The sequence below is a fragment of the Micromys minutus genome, assembly GCF_963924665.1.
Source record: "Micromys minutus genome assembly, chromosome: 12".
Lineage (NCBI taxonomy): Eukaryota > Metazoa > Chordata > Mammalia > Rodentia > Muridae > Micromys > Micromys minutus.
Window position 1 is genome coordinate 42983476 of NC_137981.1, and position 16940 is coordinate 43000415.

General features: G+C 44.4%; 1 protein-coding gene across 1 annotated transcript in view; it reads right to left on the reverse strand.

Moving 5' to 3' along the window:
* Positions 1-813: 813 nt before the first annotated feature.
* PHLPP1 (PH domain and leucine rich repeat protein phosphatase 1) overlaps positions 814-16940 on the reverse strand; it is a gene marked incomplete at its 5' end in the record, with an annotated part of 196198 nt that continues 180071 nt past the window's right edge. The window contains 5 exons of the mRNA XM_080926865.1: positions 814-2911; positions 4914-5142; positions 7391-7585; positions 13253-13357; positions 16676-16806. Of these exons, the coding sequence (XP_080782991.1) occupies positions 1718-2911; positions 4914-5142; positions 7391-7585; positions 13253-13357; positions 16676-16806 (1854 nt within the window). The 3' untranslated portion in view covers positions 814-1717. The remainder of the gene's footprint in view (positions 2912-4913; positions 5143-7390; positions 7586-13252; positions 13358-16675; positions 16807-16940) is intronic.

Here is a 16940-nt window from a genome sequence, read left to right on the forward strand (position 1 = left end):
CCCACGTCTGCTGTCTCAGGTGCCAGCACAGTCCACAGGTTCTGATCCCTCTGGAAGAGCCACACTGTGCTTCCTCTACAAAGGTGAGCTCTTCCCAGAGTTGGAATTTAAGCACTGATAAACTAGAAAGTCAGCTCAGCTGAAAAGGAAATAAGGCACTGGGGAAAACCAGGAACTTGTGTGGCTTCTCTGGCCTATGCCCCACAGGGTATGATGCACAGTAAAGGGAGGGAAGGGCTAGAGAGTCGGACAGGATCATCCTCTGGGATGACTGGACTGCCAGTTCAAGGGACAGGGCCCCTGCCACACTTGGGAAACACAGCTCCTCAGCTACTGTGCAGGCATGAGCTAACTCATTCTGTGGCCTTGGTCACAGTCTGGGCGCCAAGCACTACTCAGTGCATACCTGAAGGGAGACAGACAGACACTGGTGCCACCTGTCTTCCAAGTACAACTCTTGACTGATGCATGATCTCCTGGAAGAGCTGAAAGCCATCTTGGTTCTCTAGGTCTGCAGGTTTTCTGCAGGGCTCTCCTCTCTGCGGCATGCATCCTGTCCTCTTTCGGTATCTACCTTGCATAATGCTAAAGAGAAAAGGGTAACAGCAGCTGCGTATACGGTTGACCAGAAGATCACTTTCACTACCTCATTCACTGCAGCTGAACTTGAATATTAAAAGGAAACAAGCCCCAAAGCACAATGTTGGTCAATCTCAACCCCCACCCACCTATTCCTTCCAATCCTAAGCCAGTATGATTGTAAGACACACTTGGATGTCGAGATAAAAGCAGATGGATCCAGTACTTGTAAATTTCATATTTATTATAACAAAAATTATGACATGTCCATTTGGGCATTCTGTTTCCATATAACTCTGGATATGTAGATGGTCTAAGGAACTCTATACAGTCATGCTGATTGTGACAGCAGGAAGGAACACAATTAAAAAGTATCTGTAAAAGGTTCTGGGTTCCCAAGATCTGCACAGAAACACGCTGAGCAAATGGCCCACACTGAAGATGAACTAGGTGGGGCTGGGGCAGGGGAGACTCAGCAGAGCAAGGAGGAAGTCAGTTACTGAGGCTGTGTTCTTACGCCAAGACTACAAACACTTTAAGCTTTACTATGGAACACTGAGATATTTACAATAGAAATCTCTCAATCAACTGTTCTCTCAGAGAAAATTAGTGAGTCCCAGTGACTTAAGTCACGTGACAGAGTAAAGCAACTCCTAGGAGTTAGTCTCCGTATTCTACAAATGTCTATCATTTTCAAGACAAAAAAAAAAAAAAAAAAAAAAAAAAGCTTTCCCCACAAAGAAATACACAATTACAATATTATTAAATCATTTAGCAATGGCAACTAGCCCTGCCTTCCAAACAAACAAAACAACAAAAAGCCATTTTTAAAAATATTACATTATCATTTACTGTTTCTTTGTAATATATTAAACCTTTTGTTCTTTGTCTTTACACAGCTGATATGTTAGGGAAAGAAGTTAACAAATTTAAATCATATTGGTAAAGTGTCACTAGAAGAAAAGTGGTTAATTATTAAAAGTAACCAATACAAAGAGAACCTACAGATGAGCTGCAGAGACAGGTGGGGCAGTGTCTGGGAGAGGGCATGAAGTAACACCCCTGGTTTAATGTGAGCCTGGGAGACTCTCTCGGTCTCTCTGGTTAGTTTATTGTTTAAAACAGTACTTAGGCTGGGTCATAGTGGTGTATCGTAACAGTCTGGCAGGTGATCCATTTGGAAGTGCCGCTGTGCCTGTGGCTGTGCCTGTGGCTGTGGCTGTGCCTGTGGCTGTGGTGGCTGGAGTGGAGGCTGCTGCTGCTGCTGCTCCTGGTGATGTTTCATGATTTCTTTGACTTCCTCTTCCAGCTCTGGGGGTATGATAAACTGATCATCTGGATCTGGCTGAGCAGGGGCTGCAAAATAGCCTCCTGGCTTCCGGAGAGGTGCATCCGTGGCAACCTCTATCACATTATGGCTCCTTTCCTGGGGAGCTACAGAGCCATTAGCTCTGCGCCGCCCAATGGTCCCCACAGCAGAAAAGTCTGCCTTCTTGGACAGACCCGACTCATCCTCATTGGCACTGATGACAATGCCCTCGTCACTGGCCTCGGCTGGCACCTGCAGCACGTGCTGCTGTCTCTCCTTCTCCTTGGCCCGGCCGCAGTGGATGTCCACCTCCACCTCTACCCGGCTGCCATTGCTGAACACACCCTCAATGGGTTCTTCATCGTCACTGTCAAGGCCGTTGTCAGAGAACGCACTGGAAAACGTGGCACTGGACAGCTGGCGTTGGAAGGAGTTAGACAGGCAGACGGGGTGGAGCATGCAGCGCTGCTCGCTGGGGTAGGCAGGGCTGCTCTCATTCAGGACTCCAGACGGGGGCTCATCAGAGGCTGTAGAGCCCACCTCGCTGCTCATCTCGGAGGTAGACAGTTCACTGCTGATCTCAGATGCCATGCCACTGCTGGAGGATGGCACTCCCAGCCCATCTGAGGGCCGGTCTTTGATCACCATGTTGACGGAGGGCGGGAAGATCCCTGGGCTGGGTGGTGGCATGCTCCCTCCAGCACTGAGCTCACAGCAGCAGAAGCTGTCTTCGGTGACACTGAGCTGCACCACCACAGCACTGATGCTGTCATGGCAGCCATAGCTCTGGGCCAGGGTGCACAGCTTCTTGGCAGCGGCCAGAGCATCCGGAACATTGCGCACGGCTTCCACAGCCTCTTCAATGGATAGGCTGTCCCACAGCCCTTTACTGCCCAGGATAAAAAACTCATCCTGTGGAGTCAGAAGCACCGACTGTACATGGGGGCGAGGCACCACACTGGGGTGGAGGAAGGTGTAGCCCAGAATGCGTGTGGACTCTGTCACTCCGTTGACCTTGCCATCCTAAAAGAAGAATTTCCAAAGAGACAGTGAGCACAGAGCACATGTGGTTACCAAGCAGCCTCCCTCTGGGCCACTGACTGGGTCACAGGGAAGTGTTGGGCACCTCACAGAGGAGGCTCACACACCCTATATGGAAGGGCTGAAGTGTAGACCTGGGCTTGTAAGGAGCAATAGCATTTCCTTTTGGCTATTCCTTTAACAGGGACCACATTTATACTGGGTGGTAAGTCTCTTCGAGACAAGCTGATGTCTAGTCTCACATGGCAAGCAGGCTTATTGGATTCTAAAGAGGTACGCCCCATAGAAACACCCAGGACAGTGACAATTCAACTTCATGACTGTCCAGCAGCACCGCCAGCACAGAGAAGGGCTAGGCCATCTTGTATGACCCACGAATGCTTGTTTCTGGGTCACAGTGCTCTGTGTTTGGAGAGGCAATGCTAACAGAAGTGCCCATTCTTATGCTTTTCTTGAGCCTGACTTCTAAGGACAAATGTAGAAACCAAGGAGCCCTGTCTTGGACAGCTCATATTGTTGAGACCAGCAGCCAAACCCGGGCCATTTGCTGGGGAAAAGATGAGTACTTTTAAATCTTAGCTGTGCTCTCTACCTTCCAGGGATGAGGGTCTCTCTGGCTTACATACTTCTGCAAGAGAATGCCCCCATGCTTCAGCTCAGTGCGTGCCTCCACCTGTACCCATGAGTATCTGCTTGTTCCTGGGGCCTTTCCAGTGTGACCTCACCAGCTATGCTTGGACCAGGGGCTGTGTGGGAACTAAGGTGGGTAAAGCAGGCTTTCAAGCAGTTTGAAACTCCCTTGATTCCAGTAATGACATCTGCTCACTGGTGTGGGATCTGGATGCGAGCCACTCCTCAGGCTTCTCCCCAGTTTGTGCTTTGAGGACATCTTCAAGGTACAGAAGGATGCGTGAGAAGTACTCACTGTCGAAGACTGAGCAGAGCAAGCAGAAGTGAGGAAGAGAAGCCGCACAGAAAAGGGGAGAACACAGCTGACTACAGACTGAGACTCATGTGCAAGACATCTTGCACTCGGTGTTGCTGCTCAGCATTAAACGGCCCACCCTGACCTGCTCAACGTCCACGCTAACCTCAGTGCTGGAACAGCAGGGAACTGAATGTATCTATGTGCTCAAGCCCAGGTCTCATGGCTGCCTGGTGTCCTGGGATGCTCAACACAGCCTCTTTTTCTCTTCTGGACATTCTCCTTCAGGCAGTGCATTGTTCTGAGAGTTTTACTGCTAAGAGGTTATGTTCTCATGAGCAAATGTGTTATTTATGAATATTCCAGGCTACTGGTGAATGACCGGTATGCTGGTAAAGTAGTAAACAAAGAACTGTAGAAGCTAGTTTTCAAGTTTCATTGATAATAGATTGTGCCATAGTTTTGTTTTTGTTTTTTTAAACAGCAGTACTATTGCCATTTGGGACCAGGTAAATTTTGTTGTGTAACTATGCCCACACTGTAAGCTCTTTAGCTGGAGACCTAGCTTCTACTCTTTCTATGGCAATAGTGTCCCAGTTTTGGTGATCAAATATATCTCTAGACCTTGTACTTTGCCTCCTACCTGCTGAGAATGGTAGTACTCAACTGGCAAAACAGAAAATATTACACACTTGAACAGACACCATAGCTATTGTGCAAGATTACCCTTGTCAAGTAGGGCAGGTATCTGATTCCCACTTTACACGTGAGAAAACAAAGACACAAAAGCAGAAGTGTGATTCAAGAGTCCAGTTATCTACTGGGACAGTACCCATGAAGCATTCCTGTGTCCATGCAACTGATGAATGCCTTATTATTCTAAACTACAGTGATACTCCACAGTGATGTACAGAATTTACTTTGTAATACTATGGCTTTGGAACTCTAAACCTGAGCTAAGATCAAAAGTTTCCTCTGAAGAGAAATGTTGCCCAAGGATTCTCCACCAGAGGGTGCTGCTCACGTCTCCCTGCTGTCTGAGGAAAACTGGCTCCTCACCTCAGTGATGATGGCTTTGTGCTGCTTAATCCTCTTCCGCTCTTCTTCACAGCTCATGGTATATGACTTGGACAGAGACAGTGGCTTCCCATTTCGACAGAGAACTGTTTGGCACTTGCCAACATTAGCAGAGGTCAGGGTAAAGGATCCTCCCAGGTCCACAGGGTCATGCTTGATGTGGCACAGGACGGCAGCGCCACCAAGTTTCTGCCCAGCAGTTCCCAGTTTCCTGAGCCCAAAGAGAAGGGTGAACACTCAAACACCTTACTACATTTTGTCATTCAGAAGAAAGATGACACCACTATACAGGGCCAGAGCTTAGGCTCAGCCCTGTTCAGCAAAGCCACTCAGCTTCCAAGAAGAAAATGGTCTGATGCTACACGTGCACATGGAGAGGTGTCTGCTCACCTGGCAGGGAAAGGGCACCTGTGGGTTGAAAGCTGCACTGCTGTCCTGCATCAGTTGTACAGCCTCAGCACTACATTCCCAAACATCAAGAAAGTGTTGCTTCTCTCCCCACACACTTCTCAAAACCCTCTGTTCCCATGGAAATCAGAATAGGTACAAACACTGTATGTCCATGCATGAACTGCAGATTGATCCTAACCACCCTTCTTCTAATGGATGCTCACCACCGTTCTTGTCTGTACAGCCAAGACTTTCTTGATCATAAAAGCCACAGACACAGCATTCAGGTGTCAAACACTGAGTGTTTTCACCTTATCCTCCACTGTCCATTGACCCATGTACTTCTTGACTATTTTGAGAATCTATAAATACTGACCATCATAAAGAGCAAAGAACTCTCATCATAGGTCTAACCAATGGTCATTTCCAAGCCTCCTATAATGAGCCTTGTCAGTTACAAAAAACACAAACAAAAACAAAAAAAATTGCCTGTCTTGCCCAATGAGGGCAGGAAAGACCCAGAAGCACTGCCAGAATCTGAGTTCAACAACTGGGAACAGAAGCAATGGAAACCAGGAACGCCCAGCCACACACATGACAACTGGGCACTAAGAATAGGCAGTTACTCTAAGGACTGAAGTGCTCCCTGGCCCTATCACCTGTTAACCAACAGGCAAAGTCACAAAGACGACACTGCAGGTGGGCCTGTTGTAGGACTCATGGCCAGATCTGACTGGTACATGCTTCTAAGGCAGCATGACTTCCACATGCACAAAGACTGGTGAGGAGAAGCTTGAACCGAAGTCTACTAGAGGTTTATTTGGATGGTGTGTGTGTGTGTGTGTGTGTGTGTGTGTGTGTGTGTGTGTGTGTATGTGTGTGTGTGATATTTCCTGTCTTCTAGGACAAGGAGGTGGCTGAAACTAGAAAAGTTACTGTGTGTGGTGACAAGAGCATCCATGGGGTCTCAGAATTCTGCCTGTACAATCTATTGTGCCTGGAGGGTACTTTGCTTTACCTCTATGTACTTTGGTTTCACAAACAAGATATGCAGAGTAGCAATGCCTATCTTACTGGGTATGTAAGGCAGTTAGAACAATGACTGTTAGCTTTTACTGTTGTGCTCAATTACTGTCTGCACCCACTAGGAACCTGGCAGGCAGGGGGAGACCCGAGAGCCAGAAACCTGCCTGCTTTGGCTGTGCATGAGGCAGACAGCCATGGAGGCTGCTAGGGGCAGCATTCCACAGCAGGCAGACGCTGCCTATCTTGGTTATGAGCCATCATCTCTGTCAGGTTCTCCATGGGGAGAGGAAGAAGAGGCAGAGAGCTTATCAGCACTGCCAGAGCCTTCAAAGCACTAGGATCTTTATCACCACAGATCCTGTAAGAGCAGGGTCTGCGGCACACCTTTCACAGTAAGGCAATTCTTTACAATCCTTAAAGTCCTCAAGGTGACAAAAGAATGAAAAACTCTTTGACTGAGGAGCCCTTGTAGTATGTGACCCTAAGAGTTTGAGTCGTATGGCTTAGTTCTTGCAGTGACCTGAAGCTCCGGTGCAGGTACAATGAGAGGAAGGCAGCAGCCCAGAGGTTGGCAATACTTGCACCAACCTTGAGTAAGGGAAGAGAGGGTAACATACAAAAATGGTTTAAAACTACTCTAAAATCTGAGCCACTCAGTTTCAAACCAGTGAAAGCATTTCCTATTGGTCAACAAACTGGGAGAAAAACAATCCATTCCAGAGAGAATTCCACACCCCATAAGAGAAGATCTAAGAAACCTATGGTGTCCTTGTGGTTGGAGGAGGCTAAGTGTTATAAAAGATAAAAATATGTTACCAATAGAGGCCAGTTCTGTGAGAAATGAATCCCTGTCACTGACGTAGGAATGTCAGTGCATCTCATATTGAAGCACAGTCCACACCTGACAGAGAAGCCTGACATCAGCTGCTACACTCAGCCATGTGTGCCCTGACATTACTGTAACCAACTTTTCTAATAACAGAGAAGCGTCAAACAAGATCAATAATAAATACATAAGATAGAGCGAAGAAGAAATCATTTACCGTTGCATGACTATGAACGTATTGACCATGTATTCTTCTTCATTTTTCGTTTTCTGAAGTTCTTCAGCCAAGATGTCACTCATGGTGCACTGGAGAAGGTAGGGCACCTCCACATTCCGGTCTCCATCAAACACACCATAGAGGGCCTCTCGGTTGTCACGGAAGTTATTCACAGACAGGGCTGCGACACACAGCCTGCAGAGTCAAAACACTTTTGTGATGAGCCCATTCATCATTTCCTTCTTATGCTGCCTGACACAGTTAATTTCCTCCCCTACCCACAATGCTCTGGTTGGTCTTTCTTTCTGCCTCCGGGAAGGTTTCAGTGAACAGAGCAAAGACAGTTTGTATCAACCGACTTCTGCCTTCTCTCACCCTTCTCTTCCAGTTTTAGTACCGTTGAAATGTTTACAATTTTTATTTATTTTCAAATGTTACATGTGTGAGTGAGTGTTTTGCCTGTGGGGTTGAGAGCAGAGCAGGGAACCTGGAATTGTAGGTGGCTGTGAGCTGTCGTGTGTAGGAACTGAACCCAGGTCCTCTGCAGGAACAGCATGTGCTCCTAACTGGAGCCATCTCTCCAGACCCCATTTTTACATGTTAAAAAGCACTCATTTTATTTATGTGTGTGTGTGTGTGAGGCTGGGGTGAGGACTGTAGATATGAGTGCAGATGCCTGTGAAACTAGAAGCATCAGACCCCGGCCCCAACTGCAGCTACAGCAGCCTTCAGTGGCCTGACGTGGGGGCTGGAAGCCAAACTGGGAACTGAGCTTGACTTATCTGCAAGGGGAACATATGTGCTCTTAACTGCCGGACCATCTCTCCAGTTCCAATGTTACCTCTAATGACAAGGAAGAAGGGAGAGTAAAACACATGAGAAATAATATGAGGATATAACTTGTAACCTACACAAGCATATCATTATTGAGGAGAACAGACACATAAGCTAGAGTAGCAGTACAGCGCCGGAAACATCAGCATCCAGGGTGATGCTGACCCTGCTTATCCCACAGGAAAGTACAGAGGCTGCAGGAGAAGACAGTGCTGGATGAGGAGCACCAGGCCATGAGCACTAGAAGGCAGGATATTTCCAAAGTAAAACCAAGAAGCCAGGCACAAGGACACAGGCCTATGATCCAAGCACTTGAAAGGCTCACATGAGAGAAGCAGAAGTTCAAGGTCGGCCTGAGCCACGTAGTAAGACCCTGACAACAAACCCCACACATACAACAGCCAATGGAAACAGAGAGTGGAAAAAGGATTAGAAGGAGAGTTGGGCACTAGAGCATGGGGGGTGATATCAAACAGCCTAATATATGGGAACAGCAAGAGCCTTGAAAAGACAGACAGGAAGGAACTTTACACATTTATAGTTACACTTTAACACGTGATGAAAACTTTACCCCCATGGATACAGAAGCTTAACAAACTGCCAGCAAGAGACAGAAAAGAATGGCTTAGGGCACAAGAGAATCAAATCGATACAAACCATGAAGAAGGGAGGCAGGATACAGTACAAAGCCACGAAGGGCAGACAGCTTGTGGCAAAACCACAAGGGACATGACTGCAGAGGAGCTTCTGTCAAGTACAGTCTAGATTCCCAGCCAGTGAAGAACAGACTGGGAAGGTAACAGTCCGTGACATTTCAGATGCACAATCAAGAGGGTTCCACCTGAAGACTTCACTGCAGAAACACAGAGAGCAGGACCAAGGAGATCTGACGCCTGCAGAACAATGAAGCCCAGTGGAAAACATGGGGTTCCTGCTACAGTGGGATTGTGGCACCTCCACGTGAAACAAGAGATGTTGCTCACACCCCACGATAAATAGGAGGTTTCCTCCCCTGCCGCCTTTTACCTGGCTCAAAATGCCTAAAGTACCGATGCCGAGAAACACTAACTACTCCAGGAAGCAGAGCACTAAGCTAAAAATGCTAAGCAGTGCATTCTGGAATTTTATAACAAATGAGAAAGAAAAACAGACAAGGCAACAGACAGTATAAACATAGACACGGGAGAAGCTGAGATGTTTCCCACATTCTGTAAGAAGAGATACGAAATCGAAGGGAAGCTGTAATAAGTAAAAGAATACAATATAAAGACATGTGCTTGAACACACACACCTGCCCGCACCCGTACACAGAAATAAAACAAGGAAGGTAACATGGAAAATGAGATTAAAGTCATTCAACCCAAAATAATGAAAAGAAAAACAACTAAGATTTTTAAGAGGGGAAATGAAAGAAAGAAAACAAGCCAGGCATGGTGGCACACACATGAATCCCAGCAACCAGGAAGCAGAAGCAGGTGGATCTTTGTAAACTCAAGGCCACTGTGGCCTACAAAGCGAGTTTCAGGACATCCAGGCTCTGTTACACAGAGAAACTTTGCCTTGAAAACAAGTAAGCAAGCAAGCAAACATTCAGACAAGAAAGAAAACAAACAAAACCCAAATAAGTTGAAATTTAAACTTAAGCTATTTTCATTAGATATGAATAAAAGACCTAAAAATTACCCCCCCAACCAGAAAAAAAATCAAACCGGATAAAAAAGGAAAATAAGATTCTATGCTGCCTATAAAAAAGAACACTTAGAATAGAAAAAGGAAAATAGGTTTAAAGCACAAAAGTTGAACACCAGCATTACCTTCTAGCCAGGTTCCTAGAAACACTTGCTACATGGGGGCCCCAGAGGCTACTCTGACTGAGATTCAGACCTCTTACATTACCCTTCATTACTCTTGCCACAGCTCTGGAACAGCCTGCTTACAGGTGCCTCACTCTCCCACCCCTCCTTTGGGTACCTCCTTTCCCGGCATCTAGCTTCGCTGTTTTTATGCTCACCTGCAGTCCTGTAGTAGCCTGCTTGCAGCTTGCTAGTACCCCCTTGCACCTCAACTCCATCCACTGGGCACTCCAGCTCTTGTTCTTACACAGGGTCCTCCTCATCTGCCCATTCCTGACTCTCCAGACATATCCTTTTCTACTGCACCCACTTGCCCGTCCTCCCTACGATTCCTACCTCTGGATGTGGACAGGATCCCCTAGCTCTGTACCACAGCCCTTCTCGGCTTTGCTTCTAGCCCATCTCTATTGCTTTTGGCCACTTGCAGACATGCAGGAATACTCTCTACCAGGGAACCTACAGCCACACACTTTCCTAAGATCCAGAAAGGGCAGCAGAAACCAAGGCACAGAACACCCTGTCCAACAAAAACAGGACTAGATATCAACAGCCAGCATCACCTTAATCATCCTAACTCCACATGCCCAGACACTAGTGGAAAATCACAATCAAGAATAGCTAAGAACATGCTTTTACCAGAGTCCAGCAAGCCTGCTACAGCAGGCCCTGGAAATGAAGCACAAGACAAAGATTTCAAAACATGTACCATGAATATGTTCAAGGACGTTAGAGAGGATATGAACAAATTACCCAAGGAGGGCTGCGAAAACACACAGTGGAACAGGGTAATAAAAACATTCTAGGACACGAAAGGAGAAATAGAATCACCAAAGAAAAACCAAACTGAAAATGAAAAATTCAGGGAAAGAAGAAGCCAAAATATTTTTGTTTGCAGATGATATAGCTTTATATATTAAAGACCCTTAAAATCCATCTGGAAACTTCTATAGATTAGAACTATTTTCAGCAGTGTAGCAAGATATAAAACTAACACACAGAAATCAGTAGCCTTTCTAAATGCAAATGGCAGACTGAGAAAGAAATCTGGGAAACAATACCTTTTACAATAGCCTTACGTGTGTATGTGTATGTATACACAGACACACACACATATACACACATATGTATGCATATGGATAACTCTAACCAAGCAAGGGAAAGACTAGTAATAATAAAACCTTTAAGAAATTGAGGAAACAATTTGAAGAAGGTATTAGGAAATGGAAAGATCTCCTAGCTCATGAATGGGTAGCATTAATATTGTAAAAATGGCCATCTTCCAAAAGCAGCCTACAGATCCAATACAATCCTTATAAAAATTCCAACATAATTCTTCACAAAAATTTTAAAAAATTTTTCAGGTTCATTTAAAAACACACATACACACATACAAAACCCAGGAAGCTAAAACAATCTTGAATAATAAAATAACCACTTGAAGTATCACCAACCCAGATTTTAAGTTGTACCAAAGAACTATAGTAACAAAAACAGCCTTGTATTGACATAAAAACAGACAGGTTGATCAGTTCAATTCCATTGATCCACCCAGATTTGAAGGCAAAGATGCTGAAATGACCAATTCATTTATAAAAGAATAAAACACACAACCGTCTAGGAAAAAAAAAAAGACAAAATAACCCCATAACTCTCTACCCCATAAAAACACAAACAAGCAAACACAAAACAATACAGCAACAGCAAAAATGCCCAAGCACATGTGATGTGTCCTGGCAACAGCAGAGTCAAAGAGAGGGCTGGCTGATGTGCTGGGGCTGGGGTTGCTGTTTGCCTTCTGTTGATCCAGTTGGCTGTCTGCAAGTGTGTTCAACTCCAAGACAGCTCACAGGCCAGTGCATTCGCTACTTACACACATTTCTCAATCTTAAGTAAAAAAATAATAATATTCAGAAAAACAGATCTAATTGTTGTTTACATTACTCATATAGGTGAGTAGGTAGCAAATGTCCTAGAATTAGAAAGCAACCACATCCTGAATGTGTAAGAGGCATCCTACAGTCTAACATGGAATGACCTCCACAAAGGCATCCTGAGTTTCCAGAAGAATATGCCAATCTCTTCCTTCGACAGTGAGAGCACACAGTGAGGAGAGCCGGAGTGTAGGCTGCTCAGGGCTTCTGCCTTTGTGGAGTAGAAAGCACAAAGCCAAGTCTACCTACAGGGAAGGAGGAACGACCCAGAAAAGCACTTGGGTGTGGTAGCATGCCCCACCTTCTACTGTCCATGAAAGGCACTCAGAAAGTGTGTGGTTCTCAATCCTTGACACTTAGAATAACCTCAGACAATTTAAACTTTCTAATGAAGGGTGACAGTGAGAAGGCTGTGAGGACCTCTGTCTCTATGTATGTTGGTTTTTCTTTTTCTTTTTCTATCTCCTGCCTCTACCTTCTGAATTTGGGGATTATAGACCCACGTGGGAATATTGTTGTTTATCGGGCTGGTTCTAACTATGCCCATGATTTAACGAGTTTAGTACTGGATCATTTTCCACTTTCTATTCATTCATTACTCTCAATACTTTGCATTCTTAGGCTTTAGGCAAATAAATTATGACTATTCTACTTTATAGGACTTTGCTTTTCATCAGTACCTCCTCATACAGTGTGAGCAAGTCTGATCAGCTTGATTGTATTATCAGGAAAAATCCTTATCCACAGCTAAGATAGAGTGACTGGTGAAAATAGTTTATAAAAAGAAATGAATTCATGGCAGGAGAAGCAGATGACATGACAGGGAATCGAGATCAAAGGCTGCCAAGCTGGTTTGGACTGTAGGCATATTACAGTCAGAGATGTAAGTGATCTTGAGCACAGACAATCAGCTGCTTCTCTCTTTGTAAACAGACTTCCCAGAAAGATAAAGGGCTTTTCAAAGGAGCTGAGATACATTTCAATACTTAGGCCTTACATAGATATAATGTGTCAGCTACCCTGTATCCTAGCAACAGCTATCACAAAAGGAGAGCATGTGATTCCAAGCAGGTCCTCAGTGTGGTGCTTAAACATTGAGGAGTGAGCCTCATTCTGGAGAAACATGCTCTAAGAAACTCTACAGGACACAAGGATGTACCATACTACCCACGGATGCAGGTCTCCTACCCAAGAAAGGCGGCACACAACAAGCATTTTTGGGTCCACAGTTTCACAAAACGTACTTGTTTTTTACTCCCGATGCTTCAGTGTAACCATGACTCCATACTGCTGGGGCTCCAGATGCATCACCTGCTGACGGCTGGTCAATCTTGAAGCAGCGGATGTTACTAAGGGGAGAAAGAATGGCAGGGAACGTCAGGGACAGTTGAGTGAGATCTGCTGCCTTTACCTGAGAGATGACACTGCTAAGCACTCTCCACTTTCCACCTCTGCTGTGTCTACAGTGAATGAAATATTTATGGGCAGCAGGAACCTGCTCCTCAGGTGCCTTACGTTGATAATGAGAACACGGGTGTGGATGCGGCACAAAGACCATTTCCCAGGGACTGTAGAGCAGCAGTTAGAGATTGGCAGACTGTACACTACATGTCAACTCTTGGCATGAGTAAACAACACAACTTAACACAACAGGGAGATAGCTCAGTTGGAAAAGTGCTGTGCAAGCTTCAGAATCTACATGGAAAGTTGCAATGCCAGCACTGAGGAGACCTGGTCAGACCAGGTCTGGTCACACAGGAGCTCTGGTCAGATAGTCTAGCCTAATGGTGAGCCCCAGACCCCAGTGAGAAACCCTGTCTCAATTTAAAAAAAAGTGGCTGACTCCTGAGGAACAAGGGCGACCTCTGACTTCATGAGCACCTGCACACATACAAACATGAATACAGACATACATAAATAAAACTAAAAAGCAAACAGAAAGTACTTGTCATGCTAAGTTATATGCAAACTTGAAAAGAACAAACTCTTCAGAGTTGTGTGATAAAAAAAAAAAAAAACTCTTCAGTATTCATCTACAAACCCAATTCTGTCCACATCATCCATTTCAATAGCCAACAAACATTACTGAGGACTTGCCACCCCCTAGATCTTCCAGTGTCTTCCTAAAGCATACAAACCTACAGCAGACATGTAAAATTATATTAATAAGTTACTAGTTCACTATATGTTCTAAGATGTGAGATTTGGGTTCTCTCTCAGCTCATGACTACTGATGGTACCCTTCTACAGACACTGAAATCTTTGTAGATCAAAGAATTTTCACAGAAATAATTCCATTTCCAACAATTATACAAAAAATACTAATGTGTCTGTCTCATTCAAAAATCTTTTGTAATGAAACGACCACCTGCCAGCTAACTAGGTAACTAAGTGGCCTCCCAAGAAGATGGCTGTGTGGACTGTCCAATACGATGACATCTGGAAAGGGATTGGGCTCTGGAGAGTTCCTGTATGCATTCACTCCAGCTTGGAGAGGCACATCCCCAATCACAGTACTATTCGGAAACTCCCCAGTGTTACTAAGAAGACTCTGGGGTACTAACCAGAAGGTAACATTTTCAGTATTATGATTCATCCTTAGTAATTATTTTTTAAGACTGAGAGCACAACGCCTTCACCATAGAAGGTCACTCACTCCAGTAACATATGCTTACTGCAGAGACTACCAGATTTTATTTATGCAAATATAACTGTGGGATCCCTTATCCATCATCTATCTAACTGCCTATATCTATCATCCATCTATCTATCATCCATTTATCTACCATCTATCTATCAACCATCTATCCATCAACCATCTATCTATTATCCATCTATCTATCATCCATCCATCCATCCACCCACCCACCCACCCACCTATCCACTCACCCATCTATCCATCCATCCATCCATCCATCCATCCATCCATCCATCCATCCATCCATCCATCTATCTATCTATCTATCTATCTATCTATCTATCTATCTACATACCTACCTATCTATCATCTATCTATCATCTGTCTATCTGTCTATCATTTATCATCTATATCATTTGTGGTGGTTCAGCATTATTTGTCTATATTATAACACAAATATTATCAAGTTACTTTATTTCATTTCAAATATAACTAGAAATATCCTGACGATGATCTCTGTGCTTAAAATAAACATTAACTGCTTTTTAAAATGTAAGTGTGAACTGAAGATCTATGAACAGCCAATGACTTCTGGAGGGTAGAGTCAGTTCTCTCTGAGGGTATGGTAGGCTGACCACATTCCAGGGGATGGCCCCACACCTGGGATTATCTGAGTAGATTAGTCATTTAAACCACACAATGTTTCATAACAATCCTCCTGTCTCAGCTTCCTACATACTGTATTACAGACAGGTATGAGCCAACATGCCAGGCACTGATCAATTTAAAATAAAGCTTTCATATCAAAATTATTCATGAAGAGGAAAATATATGTTGACATTTCATGCCAGTCTTGTTGTCAAGTACCTTAGGGATAATGCCAACCATCCACTCAGCTTACAGGGCATGAGGACACTGCAGTCTGGTGTCTGAGGGCTTCAGGCAATACCCCATACAGAGTGAGGAAAAATCAGGTCCCCATGTCTTCCCTGGCATTCTTTGTTAAGACAGCATTCTTCAGTTATATACCACATTAGTTTTTCTATCAAGTATTTAAAAAGCCAGCAAGTGAGCATTAACTAGAACAGCTGGGTTCTAACCAAAAAGCAGATCTTTGAGCTTTGATTTGTGCTCCCCAAAAAGATTACTAATAACCCATTTACCAAAATTCTCATCTTTTCAGATTTTTCCTAATATATGGCAGATGACTTCTGGGGGGTGGGCAATCCATCCTTGTGTAAGAATATATGGAAGAAACAATGACTACGCTGGACACCGTTCAGGTCAAGAATGTTATTTACAAAAGCAAGGGCTGAGAAGTACAAAGGAGAAAGCAGAGGCCCCTCACAGAATCCACTACTTAAAGGAGAGTATGGAGAATACTCTCAACACCCGGTACCTATCCTTTGGAGTGTGCTTTAGGCACATGCAGATGCTCACATGTAGAATGCATACATACTTAGTTTGAAAAAAAGATTAATATGTGTAAAAATCCTTCATAAGTGTTCTTTGTCTAACATTATACTATAAAGACCCTTTGGATGACTTCTACAGCTTGACATCGGGATGGTAATGGCTGTAAAGTATCTGTGAAGCATGACTCACCCAGTTATATTAACTATATTTGGAGTTCTGGGATGAACATTCAAATAGTGGCATCTTTTCTACTGATGCTACCCTTAAATGTCAACCGATCACACTACCAACATCCACCATGAGCTCTCCTGAGTTTTTTTTTTTTTTTTTTTTTTTTCCCTTAAGGATCTAGATTGTAGCATCTAATAAGTTCTTTCACATAATGTATCTCTTTCAAAATGTTTCAGTGACATTTGCATTAGGCATCACAGTCACGTGACCAGGACCCATTGTGATTTGTGTTCCAACTGAGGATGGTACCTTCCTTCTGTCTTCTTCCCTGCTGTGTATATGGCTTCTAAGTCAAACGAATCTTCTGGTTCCAAGTGTTTGTGAAGTTGTAACCCCTCTGCTAGTGAACATGTGAGGGGCCACAATGCTTTGCAGTACTCACTTGAGCAGCTCCAGGCTTTTGTGGTCCAGGGCAAGTCTTGGGTTTCCAGTCAGGTCCAGCTCCTGCAGTTTAGGTGGCAGGTTTTCTGGTAATGTGATTTCACTCAGCTCATTACAGCTCAGATCTACACTCTGATGGGACAATGGAAACGAGAGAGATGATCTGGAGAGGCTGCAGGTGAACATCAATCAATAAGAGGCAGCTGCCTACAACTCGGCCAACACACATTTCAGGTCTTGGCAACAGAAACTGTTTCCACTTTCTT